Genomic DNA, 26,305 nt, shown 5'->3' with positions numbered 1-26,305 from the left:
TGTGCTGTAGGTTTTCTATGTTTCTATGTTTCTAATGTCCATTTGAATCCCATGCCTCCTTACTTTACTAAAGTTCTTATACACTACATCTACAGGTCCAGCTTGAACAATGTGTTTAATCACGTCTTCAAAAAATTCTATCAGGCTCGTAAGGCACGACCTGCCTTTCACAGAACCATGCTGATCATTACTAATCATATTATCTCTCTCCAAATGTTCATAAATCCTACCTCTCGAGACCTTCTCCGTCAACTTACCAAACTCTGAAAAAGACTCTATGGCCTATAATATCCTGGGCTATTCCTAATCCCTTTCTTGAATAATGGAACAACATCTGCAATCTTCCAATTGTCCGGAACAGCTCCCGTCCTCATTGATGAATCAAAGTTTATAGACAGAGGCTCAGCAATCTCCTCGCTCACTTCCCACTGTAGCCTGGGGTACATCACGTCCGGTCCTGGCAACTTATCCAACTTGACGCTTTCCAAACGCTGCAGCACATTTTCCTCCTTAATATCTGCATGCTGAAGCTTTTCAGTCCGCTGCAAGTCATTCGTAAAATGGGCAAGATCCTTTTCCGTAGTGAATACTGAAGCAAGGTATTCATGAAGTACGCCTGCTGTCTCCTGCGGTTCTATACACACTTTTCCAGTGTCACACTTCGTTGGTCCTAATCGCTTACGTGTTATCCTCTTGCTCTTCACATACTTGTGAAATGCCTCGAGGTTTTCCTTAATCCTGCCCGCCCCTTCCTAATTTCATTCTTAAATTTCTTCCTGCTATCCTCTTAATTTTCTAGATTTCTATCATTATCTAGTTTTTCACCTTGTGAAAGCTCTTCTTTTCTTCTGGACTAGATTTCCAACAGCCTTTTTTCACCATGGTTCCTGTACCCTAACATCCTTACCACGTTTCTTTGGAACATATCTACGGAGAACCCCACACAAATGTCCCCTGAACACTTGCTACATTTCTTCTGTACGTTTCCCTAAGAAGATTTGTTTCCAGTTTATGGTTCCAAGTTCCTGTCTGAGAGCCTCATATTTCCCCTTACTCTGATTAATCGTTTCCCTAACTTGTCCGTTCCTATCCCTCTCCAATGCCATTGTAAAGGGGATAACATTATGATCACTATCTCCAAAATGTTTTCCTCCTGCGAGATCTGACACCCGACCAGGTTCATTTCCCAATACCAGATGAAGTACAGCCTTTCCCCTTGTAGAGTTATCTACATATTATGTCAGGAAACCTTTCTGAACATACAGAGCAAACTCCATCTGATCTAATCGCCTCATTCTGGGGAGATGCCAATGAATATGTGGGAAATGAAAACCTCCCGCCACATCAAACCTGTTATTATTACACAAAATACACTGCAGATGCTGCGGTCAAAGCAATACGTACAACACGCTGGAGGAACTCATCAGGTCTTGCAGCATCCGTGGAAACCATCCGAAGTTCATCCAGCTCCAGCTCCAGTTCCCTAACATGGTTTGTCAGGAGTTGCACCTGGATGCACCTTTTACAGGTGTAGTTATCAGGGATAATTGTGCTCGGCCTGACTTCCCACATACTGCAAACGGAGCACTCAACTGCCCTAACTGCAGCCCCCATTACCTACTCTAAAACTAATTAGATTAATTAAAGATTACCTGGCCTTACCTCACCTGGAGTAAAGCTCGTCCTCAGCCTCTGCTCGCTTTTTTAATTCTTCCACTGATCTCAGAGACCGACTTTCACGCGCTTGCACAGTCGTGCCCCGTTCAAACCTCGCATCTGCCTGTTCTTGCCGCACCCTGATTGAGCCAAAGCTGTCCCACTCTGCCTCAGTCCATTCCGCTGTATATGGTGTTTTTTTTAAACCTTTTGCGCGCTACGTCACGCGCCTGCGCAATCTAACCTCTTTGCCCCGATCAGTTAAAAAAAACGGCTGCTCTCCGAGTTGCCTTTACCTCTTCCCTCTCCGCCTCTTGTTTCGATTTAAAAGACCGTTTAAAATTCCTCTCCTTTTTAAACCTTTAATATTACAGGATAAACAAGCGAGAACAACTTATTTAACAGATATAGCCATTCTAAAACCTGAGAATATACGGAACACAATAAGTGAAAATTATCAGAAATTAAAAAAGGACATAGAAAAAAATAGAGGCTGAACAGGATATACATTTTTAACATAATGTAGAAATTTAGCCCATTATAAGCTCTTCGACCCACAATGTTGTGCCGACCATGTAACACACTCGAGAAACTGCCTAGAATTACCCTGCAGCATAGCTCTCTATTTTTCGAAGCCAATCTCTGAGGCTCTTAAAAGTCTCTATTGCATGCGCTTCCACCACCGCCGCCGTCAGAGCATTCCACGAACCCACCATTCTCTGGGTGAAAATCTTACCCCTGACATCTACCCTGTACCTATGTCAAGCACCTTAAGACTATGACCCCTCTGTTAGACTTTTCCACCTTGGGAAAAAAATAGCCTCTGGCTATCCAAACGATCAAAGCACTGAATCATCTTATAAACTTTTATCTGATCGCGTCTCATTCTCTGTCTTTCCAATGAGAAAAGGCCAAGTACATAAAACCTATTCTCATAAGGTACACCCTCAAATCCAGGCAACATTCTTGTAAATCTCCTCTGCACTCTCTCTCTATAGTATCCACATCCTTCCTGCAGTGCGGTGACCAGAAATTACTATTTCCAATAGTGATATCTGCAAACGGTTTCATCCTAAAGTCACTATGCAACAGCATTAAACTATTCCGCTTACACAACAGTAATTATGTAAATCTGCAGAACGCCACGATACTAAACCACTAGAATAGTCCAAAAGCTCCCGGAAATTTATAAACAGGATGCATAGGTGCGTCTGAACCTCCGGTTTTACCAGCACCAAGTACAGAATTTCTAAAGTTGAAAGTAAATTTTATAGTTGCCACCACACACAACCCTGAGATCCATTGTTCTCAGAACATACTCAGGCAATATAAAGAGCAGTAACTTATAGCAGGATCAGCTAGAGGACCACCTACTGTGCAGGTGCAAAAGTAAATAAATAGCAATAACTAACAAAAACATCTTTAAAGTGAGAAGGTCAGTAATGGGAACATCTCAATCGATGAGCAGGTGAGTGTGGTTATCCCTTTATTTGCAAGATTCTGATGTTTGATGGGTAGTAATTGTTCTTGAACCTGGTGCTGCGAGTCCTCTGGTGCAGGTGAGATTCTCGTTCCGATGAACGACAAGAAATTTGGTGCTCTTAACGATCTGAACGGAGGAGCCGTCAATGTTCAGCGGAGAGTGGTCGCTAAGTGTTCTCCTGAAGTTAACAGTCATCTTTTTTTTTTGTTTTGTCAACATTCGGAGACAGGTTGTTAGCTCTGCACCAGTCCGTTAGCCGCTGCACCTCCTCTCTGTAAGCTGACTCGTTGTTATTGCTGATGAGACCCACCACGGCCGTGTCATCGGCGAACTTGATGATGTGGTTCGAGCTGTGTGTTGCAGCACAGTCATGGGTCAGCAGAATGAACAGCAGTGGACTGAGCACACAGCCCTGGGTGCGGGGGCGCTCTGTGTGATGGTGTTGGAGATGCTGCTCCTGATCCGGACTGACTGAGGTCTCCCAGTCAGGAAGTCCAGGATGGCAGCAGCTAGAAAGGAACGTGGGCTGTGTGGTGGAAATGCCTGATGATGAATGCTGTTTTCAGGCGGCAGCGTTTCATGCCGATGTACTCAATGTTTGGTAGGGTTTTTCCTCTGATACACTGGGCCGAAATCACAACACGTTCGAGTGCATTGGTGTTTACCTAGCACGCCGTGATGCAACCAGTCAATACACTATCTAGTGTACATCTGCAGAAATTTGTGAAATGTTTTCTTGCCTTGCAAACTTGTGCGGACACCGAAGGAAAAGTAGGAGCTGTCGTGCTGTCCTCGCAATTGCATTTACGTGACGTGTCCATGACAGCTTCTCTGAAATCGTAACACCCATGAATTTATATTTGCTAATACACTCTACGTCTGATCCTCCGATGAGAACAGGCTCATAGCTCCTTGGATTTGCTGACATTGACTGAGAGCTCCCATCACAAAGAAGAGAAAACATGCAGGTGCTGGAAATCCAAGCAACACGCACAAAATTCTGGAGGAACTCAGCACCCTTGAGAGAGAGCTTGTCGATCCAACACAACTCAGACAGATTTTCAATCTCCCTCCTGTTTATCGATTCATCTCCAATTTTGATACAGCCAACCGCAGCATGAACCGAGAGACTTCTATTGTTGTGAGTGCTCTCATTTATCAATGAAGCACGGGCTTAACGAAACACACTCATTTGTAAATTGCCGGGCGTTTTCGGACTTTTCTAGTAGTGTTTAGTATTGTGGTTTTCTGATGATTTGCATTCATATGGCTGTGCGGTTCCAATTGATTAATGCTATTGTGTAGCGCCTCTGGGACGATACCAGTTGTAGATATTACTATTGGAACAATGTATACCTTGTTTATGTTCCATCGTCGTTCAATTTCCTCTTTTAATTCAGCCTATTTCTGATGTTTTTCATTTACTGATTTCTGTATGTTTCTGTGTTTGGAATTGCTGTATCTATTAAGCAAGCTGTTCTTGCTTGTTTATCCTATAATATTATATACGGACTTTTATTATAGATTGTCCTATCTGTAACAACAGACTGGTTATAATGTAATCATAGGGCTCTATATTGAAAAGCAGGATTTTGGAGAATGACACGCCACTTGCTGCATAGAGCTTAAACTTTTCTGTGAAACACCTCCACCTCTGCTTCAAGGCGAGATAGACACATCTTCCGTTGATATCTGAAACGTTGCATTTTCAGCAAGTCCTGGTGAATTCCTTCTGCAGGAGCTCCACAACCATCACATCGTTTACTGATGGGGATCAGAAAGGTTAAGATACTCTGATCTGACCGATATTATATATTATTGCATCATGATCTTTCCCGTCAATGGAGGCAGGTATTCGGAATGTATTCAACACCACATTATCAATCCACATTCAGAACTCCACTGATATTTGAACTTCTATCTCCTTCTCTGTCTCTGCATCAGCGCCCTCGAGAACCCCGTCACTCTTTCTGAATATCCAAGCCCTACTCGTCATGTAAGGTAACCAGCACGTACATCAATATTCACTCCGACCTGCCCTTCGCCGTCCATCTCACAAACTGACCAATTTCATCCCAAAACTGATAACCGAGTATCCAGACACAGCGAAAGGTATTCTTATGAGCCATTCAGTTCAGTCCATTCAATACACCATTACATCGAGGAAGCACGTCAGGAAACAAAGTAATCAGGATAAACAACGTCGTGTTATATTTACAATGGAAGTGCTGTTCAGATTCTCACACAAGTAAATACGACTCTCTGCCTCAGTGACAACAACGCTACCAATCCAGTGCATCTGCAAAACAATTGATATTGTTGGTACAAATGTAATGAATGCTGATGCTCTGTCGGTTTAAGCATTTGCACCAATTTGATGGTCATGTGTACGGTGATTGAATTACATTGTTTCAAACTTGTTTGAAACTTCATGGCGGATGTTTCATCAATAACGATCACGAAACTCAGTGGCGAACCTGAAAATATTTCGCAACAACACTCACTGACTTCTCGCAACGTCAGTTCTTTGTCTTTGAGATTTTGCAATATCTTGTCAAATTAACGATACCACATCACAAGTGGGATTTAACCTGAATGACATCTTGTTTATTTTTACCCCAGCTGTTGGAAGACACGTCAGTCTTGTGTAGTATTGAATACTCAGTGTGCTGGAGCGAGTATAAATGATTGGCCGTGGAGATTCATCAGCTCAGAGTTTCTTCAGCGAGATCTCGGGCAGCTGGAAGACAGGCTGCATCTCACACAACATGCTTGAAACGTTTTACCGTGTGAGAAAGATATGGTACATGATCATTGCCACTATTGGTGTTCCTGGTAAGAACATCGGCGAACTAACGTTTGCAGTTTTATGTGCGCCGTCTTTGGACTCATTCTGTTACCGACAGCGTTGTGATGCCGGTGTATCAGTGAGTGCGGTGCAGACGTGGTGTCAATACCCTGTGTTCATTCAGAAGTTCCCTTGCAGTTTAATCCGTGACCTCGGCTGAATATAAATTGGCAGTTCCAACACGGGTAGTGTGGCACATCGGAGACAAGGATTAATTTCCCAGATTAATGGCAAGCAGTTTTGATTCATCATTGCAAAACCGCTGTTAAAGTGAATCCGATAATACAGAGCTCTGTGGGCTGGTTGATGTTATTCCGCATCAAGAGCGTAATATGCTTCAAAGTGAAATTTAAAGGTATTTCAATGTGTTTAAAGGACATTGTTGCAAGTTTGAAGGGAAGTCGTCAAGGGAATTGCCGGTGAGATTCCGGAAATCATTATAACTTGGACTTCACACCATCGGGAGGTCCGAAAATTCAAGTCAGTGTCTGTGTGCGTTTTGGTGATCCAGGGTTTGTTTCCACGTTCCGTTATCAGATAAGTGAAGCTGGAGTTAAGAGATGACACATCGGTTTCCGTTGGAGATGAGAAGGGGTAAAGTACATTTGATTTCCCGCTCTAGAGCAAGGAGCATTTAGAGTAACCCTACAGTAATTTGCACACTCTCAAAGCGACAGATGTTCTGAAGTACAGTTTTTGAAAATCAGATTTTTTCAGCACTGTGCAAAATATCTGCAACGTTCATCGAGTCAGTGAGAATATGTAAATGGTAAGAATAGGACCATTTTGATCCGATAAATTAACGTAGTGTGAAAGGTCCCCGACGAAGAGTAGTTGCAGAATTCAAAAGAAACGAGAGAGTCAGGGACCCTGTTGGCGAGTTACAAATAGGAGCATAAGAGGAGACGAAGATAACGTAACGGGAGAAATAGATTTGCTTTGAAATTTGTAAATAGGCTGTGGTAGGGAGATCGGCGTTAGAGGTAAGCGGATAATAGGTGAACGCAGCAATTATCATGGCTGAGAGCATCGCTGACCCCACCAAGGATTACATTTGAGACGAGGACCTGATTGTGGAAGACTTCTCCACAGTACTCTCGGTGATCAGCTGAAAATGCCTCCTTCCCAAATCCTGCTCCTCTTCCAGTACTGAGCACCGTGCCGTTTTACACCGTTTACAATTCCAGAAATGATTGGTTTGCCAAGCTTAATTGTTCTCAATTTCCAACTTATCTCTTCCCTGACATCCAGGGAACGGCGAGAGAGTTATTCCCTCATTCTTTTGGTTTCTCCCCAGTGAATTTAGCGGCGATTGCGATCCTGTCCCGGGGAAAGTGCGGCCTCTCCACCTGCACGACTCGCTGCCTTGTGGCCATGGCAACGGCGGATCTACTAACCATCATATTTCAGGTCATATTGTGGCGGATCAGTTATTACTACTTCCCCAGGACTTTCATAGACATCACCCCCGTATGCAGTGTGATTTCTGCACTGGGACTGGCAGCTACAGACTGCTCTGTCTGGTTCACCGTCACTTTTACATTTGATCGGTCCGTCGCCATCTGTTGTCACAAACTGAAAACAAGTTATTGTACCAGAAAAACTGCAGCTGTGGTTCTGACTACGACCGGCGTTCTGTTCTGTTTTAAAAATGTGCCCTACTTTTTCATATATCATCCTGCTAAAGTGATTGACAATATACCCTGGGACTGTATTCGAAACCCAAGCTACTACACGGATCCCGCGTGGGTGGGATACAGATGGTTTTCCACGATCCTAACGCCATTACTCCCGTTCGTGTTAATACTCCTGCTCAACGCTCTGACTGTCAGACATATTTTAGTGACTAGTCGCGTCCGTAAGGGGCTGACGGGTCAGAGCGAGGCGGAGAACCGCAGTGACCCGGAGATGGAGAGCAGGAGGAGGTCTGTGATCTTACTTCTCACCATCTCCGGAAGCTTCATCATCCTGTGGTCGGTGATGTCGCTAAATTTATTTACTACACCATTGCCGGATTGAACCAAAATATTTACAACTATTCGGAATACATATTTGGACACACTGCAGACATGCTGGTGATATTAAGTTGCTGCACAAACACGTTTATTTATGGGGTGACTCCGTCCAAGTTCAGGGAGCAGTTTATCAGCGCAGCGAAGTTTCCTTTCGGGACAGTTTTTAAAAATATATAATTAATAAACAAAATATTTAAGCTCTTCTCGGAGGCAGTCGCAGTGCTTTCTATCTCGACATTGCCGAACAGCGGTCATCGTAGAACGTGGGAGAAGGGAGAATAAACACGGTTTAGTGTCCGAGAGAGAAACAGCTCCGGAACAGCTCGGCAGCGGAAGCTCTCGACAATCACCACCGACCAATTATTAAACTCACTTTAACTTTCATACTTAATATCTTTCGCCATATTGCAACTCTCGTCACAGCCACACACTTTTCGATAATAAATCTCACACTCCAGCGTAAATCTCCACCATTTAAGTGACCTAAAATTCCGTTTCCTCTCGGTGACGGAGAAAAAATTGGAGCAACGAGCGGAAATACAATCGTCAAGACCAGAACGAGTGGAATTCACACTGAGCACCCCGGGGATCAGATCGGGTATGGTTCATGCTCTGAGTGATCAGGAATTCACACTGAGCACCCCGGGGATCAGATCGGGTATGGTTCATGCTCTGAGTGATCAGGAATTCACATTGAACACCCCGGGGATCAGATCGGGTATGGTCCATGCTCTGGGTGATCAGGAATTCGCACTGAGCACCCCGGGGATCAGATCGGGTATGGTCCATGCTCTGAGTGATCAGGAATTCACACTGAGCACCCCGGGGATCAGATCGGTTACGGTCCATGCTCTGAGTGATCAGGAATTCACACTGAGCACCCCGGGGATCAGATCGGGTATGGTCCATGCTCTGGGTGATCAGGAATTCGCATTGAGCACCCCGGGGATCATATCGGGTATGGTCCATGCTCTGAGTGATCAGGAATTCACACTGAACACCCCGGGGATCAGATCGGGTATGGTCCATGGTCTGAGTGATCAGGAATTCACACTGAGCACCCCGGGGATCAGATCGGGAATGGTCCATGCTCTGAGTGATCAGGAATTCACACTGAGCACACCGGGGATCAGATCGGGTATGGTCCATGGTCTGAGTGATCAGGAATTCACACTGAGCACCCCGGGGATCAGATCGGGAATGGTCCATGCTCTGAGTGATCAGGAATTCACACTGAGCACCCCGGGGATCAGATCGGGTATGGTCCACGCTCTGAGTGATCAGGAATTCACACTGAGCACTCCGGGGATCATATCGGGTATGGTCCATGCTCTGAGTGATCAGGAATTCACACTGAACACTCCGGGGATCAGATCGGGTATGGTCCATGGTCTGAGAGGTCAGGAATTCACACTGAACACACCGGGGATCAGATCGGGTATGGTCTATGTTCTGAGAGATCAGGTATTCACACTGAGCACCCCGGGGATCAGATCGGGTGTGGTCCACGCTCTGAGTGATCAGGAATTCACACTGAGCACCCCGGGGATCAGATCGGGTATGATCCAAGCTCTGAGTGATCAGGAATTCACACTGAACACCCCGGGGATCAGATCCGGTATGGTCCACGCTCTGAGTGATCAGGAATTCACACTGAGCACCCCGGGGATCAGATCCGGTATGATCCACGCTCTGAGTGATCAGGAATTCACACTGAGCACCCCGGGGATCAGATCGGGTATGGTCCATGCTCTGAGTGATCAGGAATTCACATTGAACACCCCGGGGATCAGATCGGGTATGGTCCATGCTCTGAATGATCAGGAATTCACACTGAGCACCCCGGGGATCAGATCGGGTATGGTCCATGCTCTGAGAGATCAGGAATTCACACTGAGCACCCCGGGGATCAGATCGGGTATGGTCCACGCTCTGAGTGATCAGGAATTCACACTGAGGTCCCCGGGGATCAGATCGGGTATGATCCATGCTCTGAGTGATCAGGAATTCACACTGAGGTCCCCGGGGATCAGATCGGGTATGGTCCATGCTCTGAGTGATCAGGAATTCACACTGAGCACCCCGGGGATCAGATCGGGTATGGTCCATGCTCTGAGTGATCAGGAATTCACACTGAGCACCCCGGGGATCAGATCGGGTATGGACCATGCTCTGAGAGATCAGGAATTCACACTGAGCACCCCGGGGATCAGATCGGGTATGGTCCATGCTCTGGGTGATCAGGAATTCACACTGAGCACCCCGGGGATCAGATCGGGAATGGTCCACGCTCTGAGTGATCAGGAATTTACACTGAGCACCCCGGGGATCATATCGGGTATGGTCCACGCTCTGAGTGATCAGGAATTCACACTGAGCACCCCGGGGATCAGATCGGGTATGGTCCATGCTCTGAGTGATCAGGAATTCACACAGAGCACCCCGGGGATCAGATCGGGTTTGGTCCATGCTCTGAGTGATCAGGAATTCACAGTGAACACCCCGGGGATCAGATCGGGTATGGTCCAAGCTCTGAATGATCAGGAATTCACACAGAGCACCCCGGGGATCAGATCGGGTATGGTCCATGCTCTGAATGATCAGGAATTCACACAGAGCACCCCGGGTATCAGTTCGGGTATGGTCCATGCCCTGAGTGATCAGGAATTCACACTGAGAACCCCGGGGATCAGATCGGGTATGGTCCATGATCTGAGTGATCAGGAATTCACACTGAGCACCCCGGGGATCAGATCGGGTATGGTCCACGCTCTGACAGATCCGGAATTCACACTGAGCACCCCGGGGATCAGATCGGAAATGGTCCATGCCCTGAGTGGTCAGGAATTCACACTGAGCACCCCGGGGATCAGATCGGGTATGGTCCATGCTCTGAGAGATCAGCAATTCACACTGAGAACCCCGGGTATCAGTTCGGGTATGGTCCACGCTCTGAGAGATCAGGAATTCACACTGAGCACACCGGGGATCAGATCGGGTATGCTCATGCTCTCAGAGATCAGCCAGCACAAGTACGAGACTTTGCTGATCGCATTCAACGAGTTATGTGCAGACAAACCCCGGCCTATACATAGATCTGAGTGCACCTGTGTCCGCTGTTTTGTTCTCAACTTTGTCATATCTTTATTTATGAAAAGAATCGTATCATCTGCAACCTGACTAATCAGAAAATTATAATTTGCACAGGAAATCCCTTTTGGAAGACTAGACCTGATGGAATGGGTGAGCAGCCGATCACATAAAAGGAATAAAGAAGGTGTGATAGTACAACCTTGTGTCACCCCCCCCCCCATTCAAATCAATCTTTCGTGAAGTTCCCAACTTGAACTTTACAGAACTATTAGCGTTTGTGTGCAAAGCCTTAACAGCCTTACAAGATAATGGACCAAATCCAAATTTACCAAGAGCAGAGAAGATAACTTGATGATCAGTAGTATCAGAAGCTTTGTAGAATTACAAAATCAGTATAAAACTATCATTTGGAACAAGATGGGAATAATCAACAAGATCTAAGGCTCATCTGACATTTTTAGAAATATAACGACCCTTCATGAAATCTGACTGTGTTTAATAATAAATGGTAAAAGTGCTTTCAGTCTTAGCAAAGATTTGGGCCAGAATTTTATAATCACTATTGAGAAGGCAAATAGGACGCCCATTGTCGATGAATATTTTTTCTTTTCTTGGTTTCTGAATTAAAGTAATAAGGCCATGTGTTAAAAAAGTGGGAAGAAATTCTTTATCAATACATACTTTAAAAAAATAGTAAAAAAGGTGCTAGGGTGTCAGAAAACATCTTATGGAATTCTGCAGTCAGACCTTCCACACCCGGCGTTCTTATTCTGTTTTAAAATTTGAAATGGCAGCCTTATCCTCTCGCAAGGTAATAAGAGCATCACACCGGTTTTTCTGATCATTGGACAAGTTCCTAAGAATATTAATATCATTCATGAAATGTAGTGTAGATGCTTCACAATATTCTGACATACAGTTTACTATAAAATGCAGAGCAATATTTTGCTATTTTTAGAGTTCTTTGTAATTACACCATCAATATTAAGCTGATGAATGGAATTGAATAGGGCTCGCTGCTTTTCTAAACAGAATAAATAAGCTGTACTTTCTTCATCCTCTTCCAACCACTGTTTTCTAGATCTCACATATGCACCTTCTGCCTTTATAAAATAAAGATGGTTTAACTTATCCTTTAAAAAAGCCAGCTCCTCTTTATCTTTCCCTGAAAGGTTATCATGATACAATTCACATAAATTTGCAGCCTTTGATATCAATGATTGTTCTTCCAGTTTTTTTTTTCTTTACTAAATCACTATTGTATTTCTTAAATAAATTGGCAGATTCAAATTTTAAAAGTTCCCAATTTTTAGAGAAATTATTCTCTACCATCGCTTTATGCAAAAAAGTAGATTGCCAGCTTTTTAATGTGAAAAGAGCTAAAAGTTCCCCAAAGTGGAATTATTTAATTTCCAATAATATTTAAAATTGGATTCTTCTGAAGATAATGCAATTTGTATATGGATAGCTTTATGATCTGTTAAAGGTGAGGGAAAAAATAAAAGTAACATTATTATTTCTTAAGGTATCGGATAGTAACCGGTAATCTAGCCTAGTCATGCATGTAATAGATTTATTAGTCCAAGTATAATTTCTAACTTCAGGGAAGTGCTCTTTCCAAAATATCTGTGATATTAAACTTCTGAATAAAGCTAGCAAATTTATTATAAGTGGAGTGTTGCCTTGGTGGCCATCGATCAATATTTTCATCTAATAACATATTAAAGCCTCCTCACATAACAATAAATAGATCAGGAAATTTGGAGAGTCAATAATGAAAACGTTTTTCCAAAATCTCAAGTAATCTATCATTATCATTTCTAATATTATAACCATAAATATTAGCAATAAGAAACATTTTACCACAATATAAAACAATATGAACCAAAAAATGTCCATTCGTATCCGCCTTAGAGTGCAAAACATCTCCTTTAATGTTAAACATTAGACTAAGAACACCTGCAGAATGTTTAGAACCTTGTGAAAAACAAACATTGTTCCCCCACTGGGATTTCCATAGTTTAATGTCTTCAGTCACAGAGTGTGACTCTTGGATTAAAAGGAAATCCACATGCGTTTGCTGCTTTAAAAACAAGAATAAAGCCTTACGCTTAACATGTGACTAAGACCCCTGGCATTAAGAGAAAAGAAGTGAAAAGACTGCCTTATGAGAGACTATATGTATACACAAAAATAATTCTTCATCTCTGATAATAAAAGTTACAAACAACTACCCCAGTCCTATATAAACAAAAGCCAGACACGAATATTGGTAGAAGTATTAGACCAGTTATCATACCAACATGTTACCGTTCTGCTCGTATCTTCTTCCCATTAATGAAAGCTCGGATCGCAGCAAAGTCAATAGACAACAGACAGTAGGTGCAGGAGTAGGCCATTCGGCCCTTTCTAGCCAGCACCCCCACTCACTGTGATCATGGCTGATCATACACAATCAGTACCCCGTTCCTGCCATCTCCCCATATCCCTTGACCCCGCTATCAGCGCGCTTCCCAACTTTTCTAGCAGGCTACACCAGCGGCCACAGCTTCTGTCGGTCCAACTTATCAGCTGCAGTCCGAAATAGATGTATAGTGCAAGATCGGGGAGATGGATTCATTTAGTGAATTCATGACAGGCAGTTTGATTTAACCATAGAAACCCGCTGTCAAAGTAGACTCCGATATTCTAGCGCTCGGTATTTTTACGGGATACTTGCTGTTATTCCGCATCAATAACGTAACATGTATTGCATTCCAATTTAAAGATATCGCGCCGTTTTTTTAAAAAAAAGGAATTGCTGCATGTTTGAGTGGAATGCAGAAAGCGAGACAGAGGGCAGGACGGTAGTTGGACTCCGAACCGTCGGGCGTTTGGACAATTCAAATAAGGGTTTTTGTGTGCGTTTAGGAGTACCAGGGTTTATTTCTACGTCCTGTTATCCATGAAATGAAGCGGGATTTAATAGAAAACCCAGCGGTGTCCGTTGGAGGTCAGGCGGGGTAAGATTCCTACGATACTCTGCTCTGGAACAATCGCCACTGTATCATTTAGAGTAATGCCGCGGTCATTTGGAGACACAGAAGTTTTGAAATACCTATATTGTCTTCCCTTTACACTAATGTGCAAAACACATAAATCGTTCAGCGGGTCAGTCAAAATACTTAAAGGGATAATTGGAACTTTTAATCTGATAATTTGATATAGTGTGAAGCAACCTGGCCAAGAGCAGACGCAGAATTTAAAAGGTGTGAGGCAAGCGAGTTCCTTGTGGGTGGGTGACAACCGGGAAGTCGAGAAGGAAACAAATGCATGCGCTTGAATGGACAAAGGCCGAGTGAGCAGACCTTCGCTGCATGGAGAGAGTGCCAGAAATTAGGTGACGTGAATGCGACAATCACCATCGCTGAGAAGAGTTCCAGGCTTGATGGTGGGCGATTTATATTGATTTTTCCAGAGCACTCTCGGCGATGAGTTTACAAGCCTCGTTCCCAAACACGCCATTGCTTCTACTGCCGAGTACCTTATCCTTTCCCCTAGCATGCATGGGTTCCAGAAATAAGTTGGAAGCAAAGTTAGATTGTTCATTATTCCCAACATATCTCCTCCCTGAAACCTACAGACAGTAAAATGACTCGGACTTTCTTTTCGCAGTTATCCCAGTGAGTTTAGGGAAATTAATAATTATGCAACCTACGATTTTGCGTTTATTAATTGTAATAAGCCTAGGTAATTGTGTACATATTTTCCAATTTGATACTAAAGGTTCTTTTCTGTTGAACAGTGCCCAAAAATACACTGTGAATCATTGTTGTAAATTAATAAAACATGAAAAATTCCAAGGGTGATGAATAATTTTTATATGCATTATGTGTGTGCCTGTTTAGATAAGCTATACATAAAGATATATATACACCCTCTCCTGTGCACACTTCTACCAAGCGTCACTACCCAGCAGCCATTTCCTATAAAGAATAGGCCATTTTAAATCACATTTCTCTCTCTCTCTCTCTCTCTCTCTCTCTCTCTCTCTCTCTCTCTCTCTCTCTCTCTCTCTCTCTCTCTCTCTCTCTCTCTCTCTCTCTCCCTCTCTCTCCCCCTCTCTCCCCTCTCTTCCTCTCTCTCCCTCTCTCCCTCTCCCCCTCTCCCTCTCCCCTCCCACTCTCCCCTCCCACTCTCCCCTCCCACTCTCCCCCTCTCCCTCTCCCTCCCTCTCTCCCCCACTCTCCCCCTCTCCCCCTCCCCCCCCCCCGAGACGTTGCACGTTAAAACTCTCAGTATGGTGACGGGCTTGGCCTCATTGGGAATGCAGAGGATCGCAGTAAATGGGAAAGTGCAGGATCCATTGGGGGATCAGATGATAGTAGTGAATGGGAAGGGATGGGCGTCATTGGGAGGCAGACGGCGGAAGTAATTGGGAACGGGTCCTGTCCCAATTGTATGTCGGACTACGGGGGCGAATGGTAAGGATGTGGTGTTGTTTTCAGTGCGGATCATGGAAACGAATGGGGAAGAGTGGTGGAGAACGGGAAGGGATGGGGGCCTATATTGCAACAGTATCCCCATCTTTGTTTTAATTCTGGGCCACTTGTCGTTCCTAGAAATCAAAGGTGATAGTTAGCAGCTATGGTTTTCATTTCTACCTGAGCGTCCCTTTTCACCCCTGCCCCTCCCCTCACTACTTCCCTCGTTCTGGATCACCTGCGACCCTCACATTCTCCGTGCGACATTCCGATCCCGCCATTCCTCCCACGGCGTCTGTGCAACAGCTTCGCTGTCTACTTCTCTCCCAGTCGCTGTGACCTCTTCTACAGAGATTCATTCCGTCTGTGTGCGTGGGGATGGGGGGCGTATCCCTGAGCATTAGTTTCAAGCTAAATTGCCGAATGCAATGAGAGTCTCTTTTCTAATAGGTTTCTGGTCGAATACTAAGAAGAGCGCCGGGTAGGGGGGAGTGGGGCGGAGCAAGGAGAGCGCGCGGGGCAGTGCAAAGACTACGCGAGGGGGCAAGTATGGGGTCTCAATGGTAGAGATGAGAGCTATGAAGGGAGCTTCGATGTTTGTCTGCCCCAGGAATGTTTGATGAGATAGTGTGGTAAAAAGCTTCACTTTGTGCTTGATCCAGGGATTGTTTGACGGAAAGGTTCGAAGGAGCTTCACCGTGTGTCTGACCCCGGGAGTCACCGATAAGGCGGTGCAGAGGGAGAGTCACCCCTTGTTTAATGCCGGTGTTTCATCCCGCATTCCTCTCGTACTCGGGACATTAGTCGACACATTTCTAATCTCTTTTGTCTTCTTTTAACTCCGTTCTGCTGGGTCAAAAATGTGCGCATGTGGGCGAGGCAGGAGAAAACCGTACCTGGTGGAAATTCCCATGTATGGGGAGCAAGAATAGCGCTGTGTCGGCGTTTATCCTGGGTGGGGGGCGAGATCTTGGGCACCAGCCTGTGTGAAACCGAGATCCCATTGCCTGATGATGAAATGCTGTTGTGTCAACGTGAGGATATCAGACCCACTGTTGCAGTGCACAATGTGCGCGGGGCCATATTAACCTCAAATAAGAATCAACCCTGACAACCAGACAGAACTTGTAGCCGTTTATTGTTTATATCATGACAAATATAATATAAATAGCATGTGACCAGCCAAGTGCTGGAATGAATGAGCTGCTCCCGATTCACCCACAGCCACACACAATTAACTGATCACGATTATTAGATTCAGTAATCAGTCGCGTTCTCACCGTCACGTGAATCGGAAAACCAATCGTTTTTAAAACACACATCAGAGCCGTGCCCGATATCGTGGCAGATCCAGGGTCACTGCAGAGGTATTTATCAATTTGACATCGGCTAGCCGGCAGTATGCACCGTCCTCTGCAAAGTCAGCAGAAGGATTCCCTCCCTGGATAATCACAGCTGGACTCTCAGACAAGTCCCGACAACGGGCTCTTCCTGTCTGTGCAATTCCCCAGGGTCCCTCTGGATACACTTGGGCCCGGACATTCAGCGGAAGCAGCGCTGCTGGACAAGAGGCTGCGGGATCACCTCTGACGTCACACAGTTCAGGGCCGCTACCCGGTCCGTCAGAAGTAAACCTTGCGCTTGGCCATTAATGGGGACGGAGGCCATTAAGTGTGAGGGCGGGAAATCAGTCAAATTGTCCCCATCCCGCGGGTGGAGATGCTGACACTTTCAGATGTTCACGGATCGCTCTCAGTCAGGAACACTCTCAGTTCGGGTCTGGGTTCCTGCAGAGATCTCAGTTCTTTCTCCCCGGTCGGACTGAAATCATTTCTCCACAGCCTGAATGAGATGGAAGAATAAAGATGAGTTAAACAGTTTACACAACAGTGTCAGTAACAGGGGTCTAGGGTTAATGCTTCAACAACACTCACAGACAGCTATCACCAAAAACCCCCCGAAACGGATGATATTTTAACACATTGGATATTAACACAAATACTCGCCGGAATCGCTTCAGACCCGGGAGGCTCAGTATGAGGCGGCGGAGAGCGGGAACAGAACGGTCTGTCAGCGAATTTAATGCCAGGTACAGCTCCGTCAGTGATGGGATTGCACAGAGAGCGGAGACGACATCTTCGGCACCAGAATCGGTGAGACCGGCATTGTCCAACCTGGAGATGAGAGAGAGTGAGAGTGAAGGACACTGAGAGACAGGAGACGGTACAAATCCCCAGTGTTTATCAGTAACACAATTACTGATCACATTAATGTTCAGTGTCAGTCACCCAGTGACTGTAAACACAATCTCCCACAGTCTGGTACTTACCACAGTTTCTGTATTTTACACGCCCGTTTCCTCAGAGCCGCAGACACCAGTTTCACTCCTGAATCTCCCAGTTTATTATCATTCAGGTTCAGCACCGTCACTGACCGGTTTATGCCGAGTGCGGAGGCAAAATCCTCGGCACCAGAATCTGTAAGACCGACATCCCACAGCCTGGAGATGAGAGAGAGTGAGGGTGAAGTACACAGAGAGACAGGAGACGGTACAAATCCCCAGTGTTTATCAGTGACACAATTACTGATCACATTATTGTTCAGTAACAGAGAACCTGTGACTATAAACAATCTTCCACAGTCTGGTACTTACCACAGTTTCTGTATTTTACACTCCGGGATCCTCAGTGCCGCAGAAACCAGTTTCATTCCTGAATCGCCCAGTTCATTCGTTCCAAGTCTAAACACAAATAGAACAATTTATGAATAAATTTGACGAACCAAATGATTCAAACCGTGGGTCTGTGGGAGTTTCTCTCACTCGGATATTTCAGGAAACATTAAATCCTTCAGTAAATCACAGATTGGAATTCCCCTCTCTGTCAATGTCCCTTACTGCTCAGTCCAGGGTAAGATCTATGTCGGTAATTGAGACTGTCGGTGTGATCTTGTAAACATCCCAATTTCTCATTCACTGACGGTGAGAAATTGAGTTCCTGAAGAAACAGCGTTGGAAGGGCAGGGGTGAAAGATTGAAAAGTGTGGAGGAGTTGTGAATGGGAAAATGACCACGGGAGATTGGGGAACAGATGAAAAGCGAGACAGGAAAAAGATCCCACCTGAGGATTTATGAACAATTGGAGATGTATAACATGATTAGGAGTAGTCAGCATGGCTTTGTAAAGGGCAGGTCGTGCCTTACCAACCTGACTGAATTTTTGAGGATGTGACTGAATATTTTGATGAAGGTAGAGCAGTAGATATAGTATGTATGGATTTCAGTAAGGCTTTTGATAAAGTACTCCATGCAAGGCTTATTGAGAAAGTATTGAGGCATGGGATCCAAGGGGACATTGCTTTGTGGATCCAGAACTGGCTTGCTCACAGAAGGAAAAGTTTGCTTGTTGACGGGTCATTTTCTGCATGGAGTTCAGTCACCAGTGGAGTGCCTCAGGGATCTGTTCTGGGACCCCTACTCTTCGCGATTTTTATAAATGACCTGGATTAGGAAGTGGAGGGATGCGTTAGTAAGTTTGCGGATGACACAAAGGTTGGAGGTGTTGTGGATAGTGTGGAGGGCTGTCAGAGGTTACAGCGGGACATTGATAGGATGCAGAACTGGGCTGAGAAGAGCCAGATGGAGTTCAACCCAGATAAGTGTGAAGTTGTTCATTTTGGTAGGTCAAATAAGATGACAGAATATAGTATTCATGGTAAGGTTCTTGGCAGTGTGGAAAATTGTAGAGATCTTGGGGTCCGAGTCCATAGGACGTTCAAAGCACCTGCGCAGGTTGACTCTGCAGTGAAGAAGTCGAATGGTGTATTGGCCTTCATCAATCGTGGAATTGAATTTCGGAGCCGAGAGGTAATGTTGCATCTATATAGGATTCTTGTCAGATCCCACTGGGATTACTGCGGTCATTTCTGGCTACCTCAATACAGGAAACCATAGAAAGGGTGCAGAGGAGATTTACAAGGTTGTTGCCTGAATTGGCAAGCATGCCTTATGAGAATAGCCTGAGTAACGAATAGCGAATCGTGAAGGAAGATGCGAGGTGAACTGATAGAGGTGTACAAGATGGTAAGAGACATTTATCGTGTGGATAGTCAGTTTTTCCTCCAGGGCTGAAATTGTTGCCACGAGAGGAGATATCGGTGTAAGTTTTTTTTTACTCGGAGTAGAAAGTGCGTGAAATGGGCCGGCGGCAACGGTGGTGGAGGCAGATACGATAGGGGCTTTTGAGAGGCTTTGGGATAGCTACGTGGAGCATAGAAAAATAGTGGGCTAAAGGTAAGCCTAACAATTTCTAAGGCAGTGAAGTTTTCGTCAAAACTTTGTGGGCAGAGGGGCCAGTATTGTGCCGCAGGTTTTATATGTTTCTATGAGGAAGGGAGATGGGGAGGGGTGATCCGACATGAGGAATAGGGTTGAGGGACGGAGATCCCAAAGGATGAAGAGGGAATGTGTGAGAGAGGCCCCATTGAGGGACGCGGGATGGGGAAGAATGATCCCGAAGGGTGGAAGAAGTTTGGGGAAGAAAGATCCCACAGTGGAAATAGGGATAGGGAAATAGATCCCCATTGGTGCAAGGGGTTGAAGAGGTCGATCGGGTGGGAAGAGTTAATCTGAACTGAGTCCCGCTGTCGGGAGAAGAATGCCCACATGGGAGCTGCATATATGGCAGTGAGCACAGTCACACGCGGGATAGGGCAGGCGGAGGGCTGTCTCAGAGGTATCTCTATAGCTGTCATTCTGCTGAAGGTCTCTTGTCCCTCACTGGGAAGGGGGTGTGAGGCTCTGACCCACCAGCTGCAATCAGTCTCGTTCTGGGTGTCAGTAACAATGAGAAAGAATACTGTCAATGGACAATGACAGCGAGAAAGAGTCAGTGATTTACTACAATCAAACCAATAGCTGTTGTTAATGGATCTGATGAAGTTTCCAACATCGATTTACAAGGAACTATGGAACCCTCTTGTCTTTGGGAAATTACTGGCCGATGTCCTGGTTATTTGCGACAATTCTCCACAATCGGATTTACTACAGTTTAACACTACAAGACCATAAGAACATGAGAGCAGAATTAGGCCCTCTGGCTCAGAACCTCCTCATCCCCAGTTCCCGGCCTTCTCCCCGCAACCTTTGATGCCATGCCCAATTAAGAACCTATCAATCTTTGCCTTAAATACCCCCAACAACCTGCTCTTCAAAGCTGCCTGTGGCAACAAATTGCACAAATTCACCACCCTTTGGCTACAGAAATTTCGCCGTATCTCTGTTCTGAAATGGCGCCCTCTTTTCTAGACTCTGCAGCCATGAGAAACATCTAGTCCATCTCGGCCTCTCAACATTCAAAAGGTTTCAATCAGATTCCTCCTCATCCTTCTCAGTTCCAGAGAGTACAAACCCAGAGCGATTAAACGTCTCAGTATAACCCTTTCGTTCCTGGAATCATCGTTGTGAACCTCTTCTGGACCTTCTCCTTTTCTCAGATGAGGGGACGAAACCTGGTCACAATACTCAAAGTGAGACCGCGCCAGTGCCTTGAAGGCTCAGCATCACATCTTTGTTATTGTATTCTAGACATCTTGGAATTAATGTAAACATGGTGTTTGCCTTTCTGACCATCGACTCAACCTGCAAGTTACACTTCAGGGTGTGCTGCACAAGAACTCCCAAGTCCCTCTGCCTCTCAGGTTCATGGATGTTCTCCCTGTTTAGAAAATATTCCGCATATTTATTTCTACTTCCAAAATGCACGATCATGCATTTTCCTATATTGTATTCCATTTGCCACTTTGTTGACACTTTCTCCTAATCTGTCCAACAGGAACCCGGAGAGAATCTGGGAAGGCTTCAGATCGCAGTTGACCAAAACCCCATCTGTAAATATAACCACAAATACTTTCACATTCAAACAACACAATAGATGAGTTTCCCAGTTGAGAATGAGAGATAAATCAAGTTACTCCAAGTTCTGGCATTTGTGCAGCCCGGGTCCCAGCCGTTCGATTCCTTCACACTGAATGTGGCAGCGAACCAGGTCGAGGTGTTTTATTGTATCACAAAATCCGATGACATGAGACAGGACCGCGCAGTCAACCGGGGTCAGCGTCACTCCACGGAGTGAAAGTGTTTCCAATGATTCCAGTGGGGCCTGAGCCAGTCCAGGATTATTTGACTCAAACAGGTAGTGCAATGAGTTCAGGAGCCTCCTTTTACCAGCTTCACTCCTCGTGTTTCCACTCTGGCGTTTAAACTCCTCCCTCACCCAGTCAATCACCCGGCAGGTTGTTTCATGAGGAAATCGACCCAGAAACTCCTCCAGGCACCGAGCTGTCATTGGGGAGGAGAGACCAGCAACAAAACGGAGAAATACCTCAAATCGCCCATCGATCGCGTTGTGGGCTTCAGTGAGGAATTTCAGGATATCCCCGGGATGTGGATTCAGGAATTGTGCGACTGCAGCTACAAACTCTTGGATGGTGAGGTGTGGGAATGTGTACACCACACTCTGAGCAGAATCCTCTCTCTCCAAGAGCTCCATCAGGAATCCGGACAGGAACTGGGAAGGCTGCAGATTGTAGTTGATCAAATCCGCATCTGTAAACACAATCTTCCTCTCGGACACCCCTCTGAAGGCCATCTGACCAACCCTGAGTAACACATCACGGGGGTTCTCAATCTCACGACTGTGGTTTTTCAGGATGTTGTAAATATAGTAGGAATACAGTTGGGTGATGGTCTTGGGAACTCGATGCAGATCCCTGACCTTCTTTGTGAAGAAGGGGCCCAGTGCCAGAGCGAGGATCCAGCAGTAGGAGGGGTTGTAGCTCATGGTGTACAGGATCTCGTTCTCCTTCACGTGTTTAAAAACAGCTGCTGCCACTGTCTGATCTTCAAAATGTCTGATGAAATATTCCTTCCGCTCCTCACCAACAAATCCCAGGATTTCAGCAGCGACACTGATGTTTGCTTCTTCCAATAAATGTAACGCAGTGGGACGGGTGGTCACCAGCACTGAACACCCTGGGAGCAGCTTGCCCTGGATTAAACTGCACACAATGTCAGACACCTTGCACTTGAACTTAGGATCTGTGCATGAGTCCTGAGATTCTGTACATCCCCGACTATCAGTAAAATCGATCTTGTGTTTGAATTCATCCAAGCCATCAAATATAAAAAGCAATTTCTGTGGGTTCTCCCAGACCTCTCTCAGCAAATTCCCAAAGTAGGGATATTGATCCAGAATCAGTTTCCTCAGGTTTATTCTACAGTTAATGGAGTTAAAATCCCGGAATTTGAAACTGAAAACAAATTGAAATTGTTGGTATATTATCCCCGTGGCCCAGTCATAAACAATCTTTTGTACCATTGTTGTTTTCCCGATCCCTGGTACTCCGGCCACCGCTGCCGAACTCCCAGATTTGGAGTTACTCCGGGAGAAGCTGCTCTGGAATAATTGATCAGTCCGGATTTTTTCCAGCTCTCCGCGGAGATGTTTATCTCTCAATTGTTCATGCTCTCTGCCTCTTGCCAGCAGCTCATGTTCCACCAGTCTCCGACCTCGAACAGTAGAAATGACCGTGAGCTCAGCGTATCGATCAACCAGCTGGAAAACCTTCACCTTCTCCCTCATCAGGATCGTGTTCACTCTCAGTGTTTCAGTTCGTTCCCGCAGGGTCTCCTTGTGTTTCTGTTGAACATCTTTAATGGGAATAGAGAACATCGTCAAAATGTTAAATTTCCTAGCCAACAAAGAACCTTATAACTGCATTTCAAAATTCATTGTTTGAGATTACATGAATTAATTCAATGTTTCCATGGCGATTAGGACAGAAAGTAGAATTCTGATCACAGGCACTGGAACTGATAGTAATGTATGTCCCAGAGAAGACCCAATGCTCATAATCTGGTACTAATTACTGCTGAAGGTGTACATTTCCCTGATTTTGCTCTTGCAATCCTGACTGAGCTTCAAAGCAAGTTTACCATTACAGTAAATATGTAAAACTCACAACATGTAAAACATTGTATTCAATATTGACAGCTGATGTTAATGCTGATGTCGTATGCATAGACTGTATTTAGCAAAGTTGCACATTGGGGATTCACAGGTGTTCACCGCTCTTACATTAAAACAGAAGCAAAATATGCGTGAAATACTCAGGGCAGCATCTGTGGAGTGAATCACAGGGAAGTTTTGAATCGAAAATCCATATGAATTACAAGTCAGAAAATCAGTCGTTTTCAGTTGCAGAGACGGAGGAAGAGAAGAAAGATGGAAGAGAATATGCGGAAATGGGAATGTCAACAATTGATGTACGTCATGTTTGCGGTGAAGTCTTGGCAACTGCTATTGATCGGTCTGGCGACAGGCATCTGAGGCGGTCTATATTGACAACTATCAAACTCTAAATCGGTTTATTATTGTCGCATGCACCAAGATATAATGTTAAAGATTTTTGTCTGTCATTCATAGCGATCAGTTCATCACAGCTGTGTATTGAGGCTGTAAAAGGAAGAACGAAACGGAATAGTTCAAGGAAACAGTGTTGCAGTTGGCAATAAAATGCAGTGCAGGCAGACAATAAGGCACAAAACAGAAGAATAATTGGCAGGACAGCTTTTCTTTTTTTGAACTAAGCTCCTGAGCTACAGAGTTAAACAATTAAAAGTAGTGTTGTGGAAAACACTTGAAAGCATGTATACAACTCGAGCGCCTAAAACATTTGCATTTGATGTGTGAGGGATGCTGACTCAGCTGTCACTTTTAAACACCAGCTCCAAACGTTTATTTTTCACACTAACAAAACTTTTCCTTTTATTTTCTTGTTTGTAGTTTATTCCATTGTAATTCTGTTTCAACTACAAAGTGTGTCTGAAAAGTGCTTAAAATTAATAATGATTATAATAATAACATTATTATTATTTATGTCATTTTTGTTATCATTGCTGTTAATATTATTTTTATTTTCGTGGTTCAACCTAGTAAAATCTGGGGTGCGGGCATAGCCAATTAGGCTCACTTATCAATCGCAAAGAACCTTTGGACTATTTTAGTGATGTTTACTATTGGCGCTTTCTGGAGATATACATAGTTATTGCTATGCATGCCTGATTGTTTAACACTATGTTGTCGTGACTTTGGACGGTACTAGATAAAATTATTGGCATCTGGACTGTGTATACACTGTTCATGTTCCATAGTCTTTCAATTTCTCCTTTTAACTCAGCACATTTATAGCGTTTCTCACTCATTGATTTCCGTCTGCTCTTTGTTGTTATTATTGTCATTATTATTATTATCATCATAATTTGTTGTTGTTGTTGCTGATAATAATACTGCGGCAACATTGTGTAATCTGTTGGATTGTTTCTGGTTTTTCTGGCATTTCCGACATTTATCATTTTGAACTTGACGGTCTTTAATCTATTACTTAATAAACTTATTTGTGTTAACCACCTGGTTCTGTATTGCCACAACGATCCCCTCTGTTTCTCAGAAAATGCCTCCAACTCTGAGACAGGCCTTCAGTACTTCCTTGTCGATAACTCGTATGTTCAGATCGTGGGAATGTTTCCATGGAGATTCATTGATTAACTCTCACTTCGATAGAGATAATTTATTCACCTTTATGGGTGTGCTTTCATTTACGTTCAGTGATGTGTACCTCTTAACAGAATTGCACGCACTTGTATGGAGTGCTTCACAAAATATCCTGATGATATTGAACCGGATTCTGATTCTCATTTTTTTTATCTAATTGTGTTTTTCTGTCGGTTCCTCTTCCGCCTCATACTGTCCTAGCCCGTGTTAATCTACGTTAGTACGTGTGCGCATGGTGGTTTCTAAATGTTATTACTTCTGTTCTTATTTTACTTCTGAAATGTTTCAGATCGATTTTGGACATGGATATTCTGTCTACATAGACAGACAGACAGATAGACATACTTTATTGATCCCAAGGGAAATTGGGGTTCGTTACAGTCGCACCAACCAAGAATAGTGTAGAAATATAGCAATATAAACCCATAAATAATTAAAGAATAATAGCTAAGTTATGCCAAGTGGAAAAATAAGTCCAGGACCAGCTATTGGCTCAGGGTGACTGACACTCCGAGGGAGGAATTGTAAAGTTTGATGGCCACAGGCAGCAATGACTTCCTGTGATGCTTAGTGTTACATCTCAGTGGAATGAGTCTCTGGCTGAATGTACTCCTGTGCCTAAAACAGCATCCTCTTTTCAGACACCACCGTCAGAGAGTCCAGCTCCATCCCCACTACATTACTGGCCTTACGAATGAGTTTGTTGATTCTGTTGGTGTCTGCTACCCTCAGTCTGCAGTCCCAGCACACAACAACAGTACTGGCCACCACAGACTCGCACTATTAACATAATGCGTTAATAAGGGTACAGCTGAAGTGTTTACTGGATTCGTTATACTTTCACCGTTGAGCTCTCTTTGGCAGATTTTCTTCAGCGTTGAAGTAAATTCTGTCGCAAGATTTCCCTTTGCCACACGTCAATCTCTGCTTGTTGATATCCGAAATATTTACATATTTCATATTCACCGATCGGTTTTGTTGTATCCTGAAGCTCGGTATTATGTGCTAACAGCTCCGCTGCACTTTCCCTTATGTTTAATATTCTCCACCTGTCTAGTCCAAAGTTTATGTTTGTATCTTCGGGAAATAATTCTACTATTTACAGTGCCGAACACGAGGATCCTTCATCAAAGAAA

At 44.5% G+C, this 26,305-nt stretch overlaps 1 protein-coding gene across 1 annotated transcript in view; it reads right to left on the bottom strand.

Annotated features, from left to right (window-relative positions):
* Nucleotides 1-16,679: 16,679 nt before the first annotated feature.
* Nucleotides 16,680-26,305, bottom strand: part of LOC132388462 (NACHT, LRR and PYD domains-containing protein 3-like) — a 41,883-nt gene continuing 32,257 nt past the window's right edge. Inside the window, exons 8-12 of the mRNA XM_059960806.1 lie at nucleotides 21,529-23,266; nucleotides 18,212-18,298; nucleotides 17,888-18,058; nucleotides 17,565-17,732; nucleotides 16,680-17,400 (exon numbers count right to left, since the gene is read on the bottom strand). Of these exons, the coding sequence (XP_059816789.1) occupies nucleotides 17,298-17,400; nucleotides 17,565-17,732; nucleotides 17,888-18,058; nucleotides 18,212-18,298; nucleotides 21,529-23,266 (2,267 nt within the window). The 3' untranslated portion in view covers nucleotides 16,680-17,297. The remainder of the gene's footprint in view (nucleotides 17,401-17,564; nucleotides 17,733-17,887; nucleotides 18,059-18,211; nucleotides 18,299-21,528; nucleotides 23,267-26,305) is intronic.

Source organism: Hypanus sabinus, unplaced genomic scaffold (genome assembly GCF_030144855.1).
Source record: "Hypanus sabinus isolate sHypSab1 unplaced genomic scaffold, sHypSab1.hap1 scaffold_330, whole genome shotgun sequence".
Classification (NCBI taxonomy): Eukaryota; Metazoa; Chordata; class Chondrichthyes; order Myliobatiformes; family Dasyatidae; genus Hypanus; species Hypanus sabinus.
The sequence above is the reverse complement of the archived record's forward strand: the minus strand, read 5'-3'. Positions and strand labels throughout refer to the sequence as shown.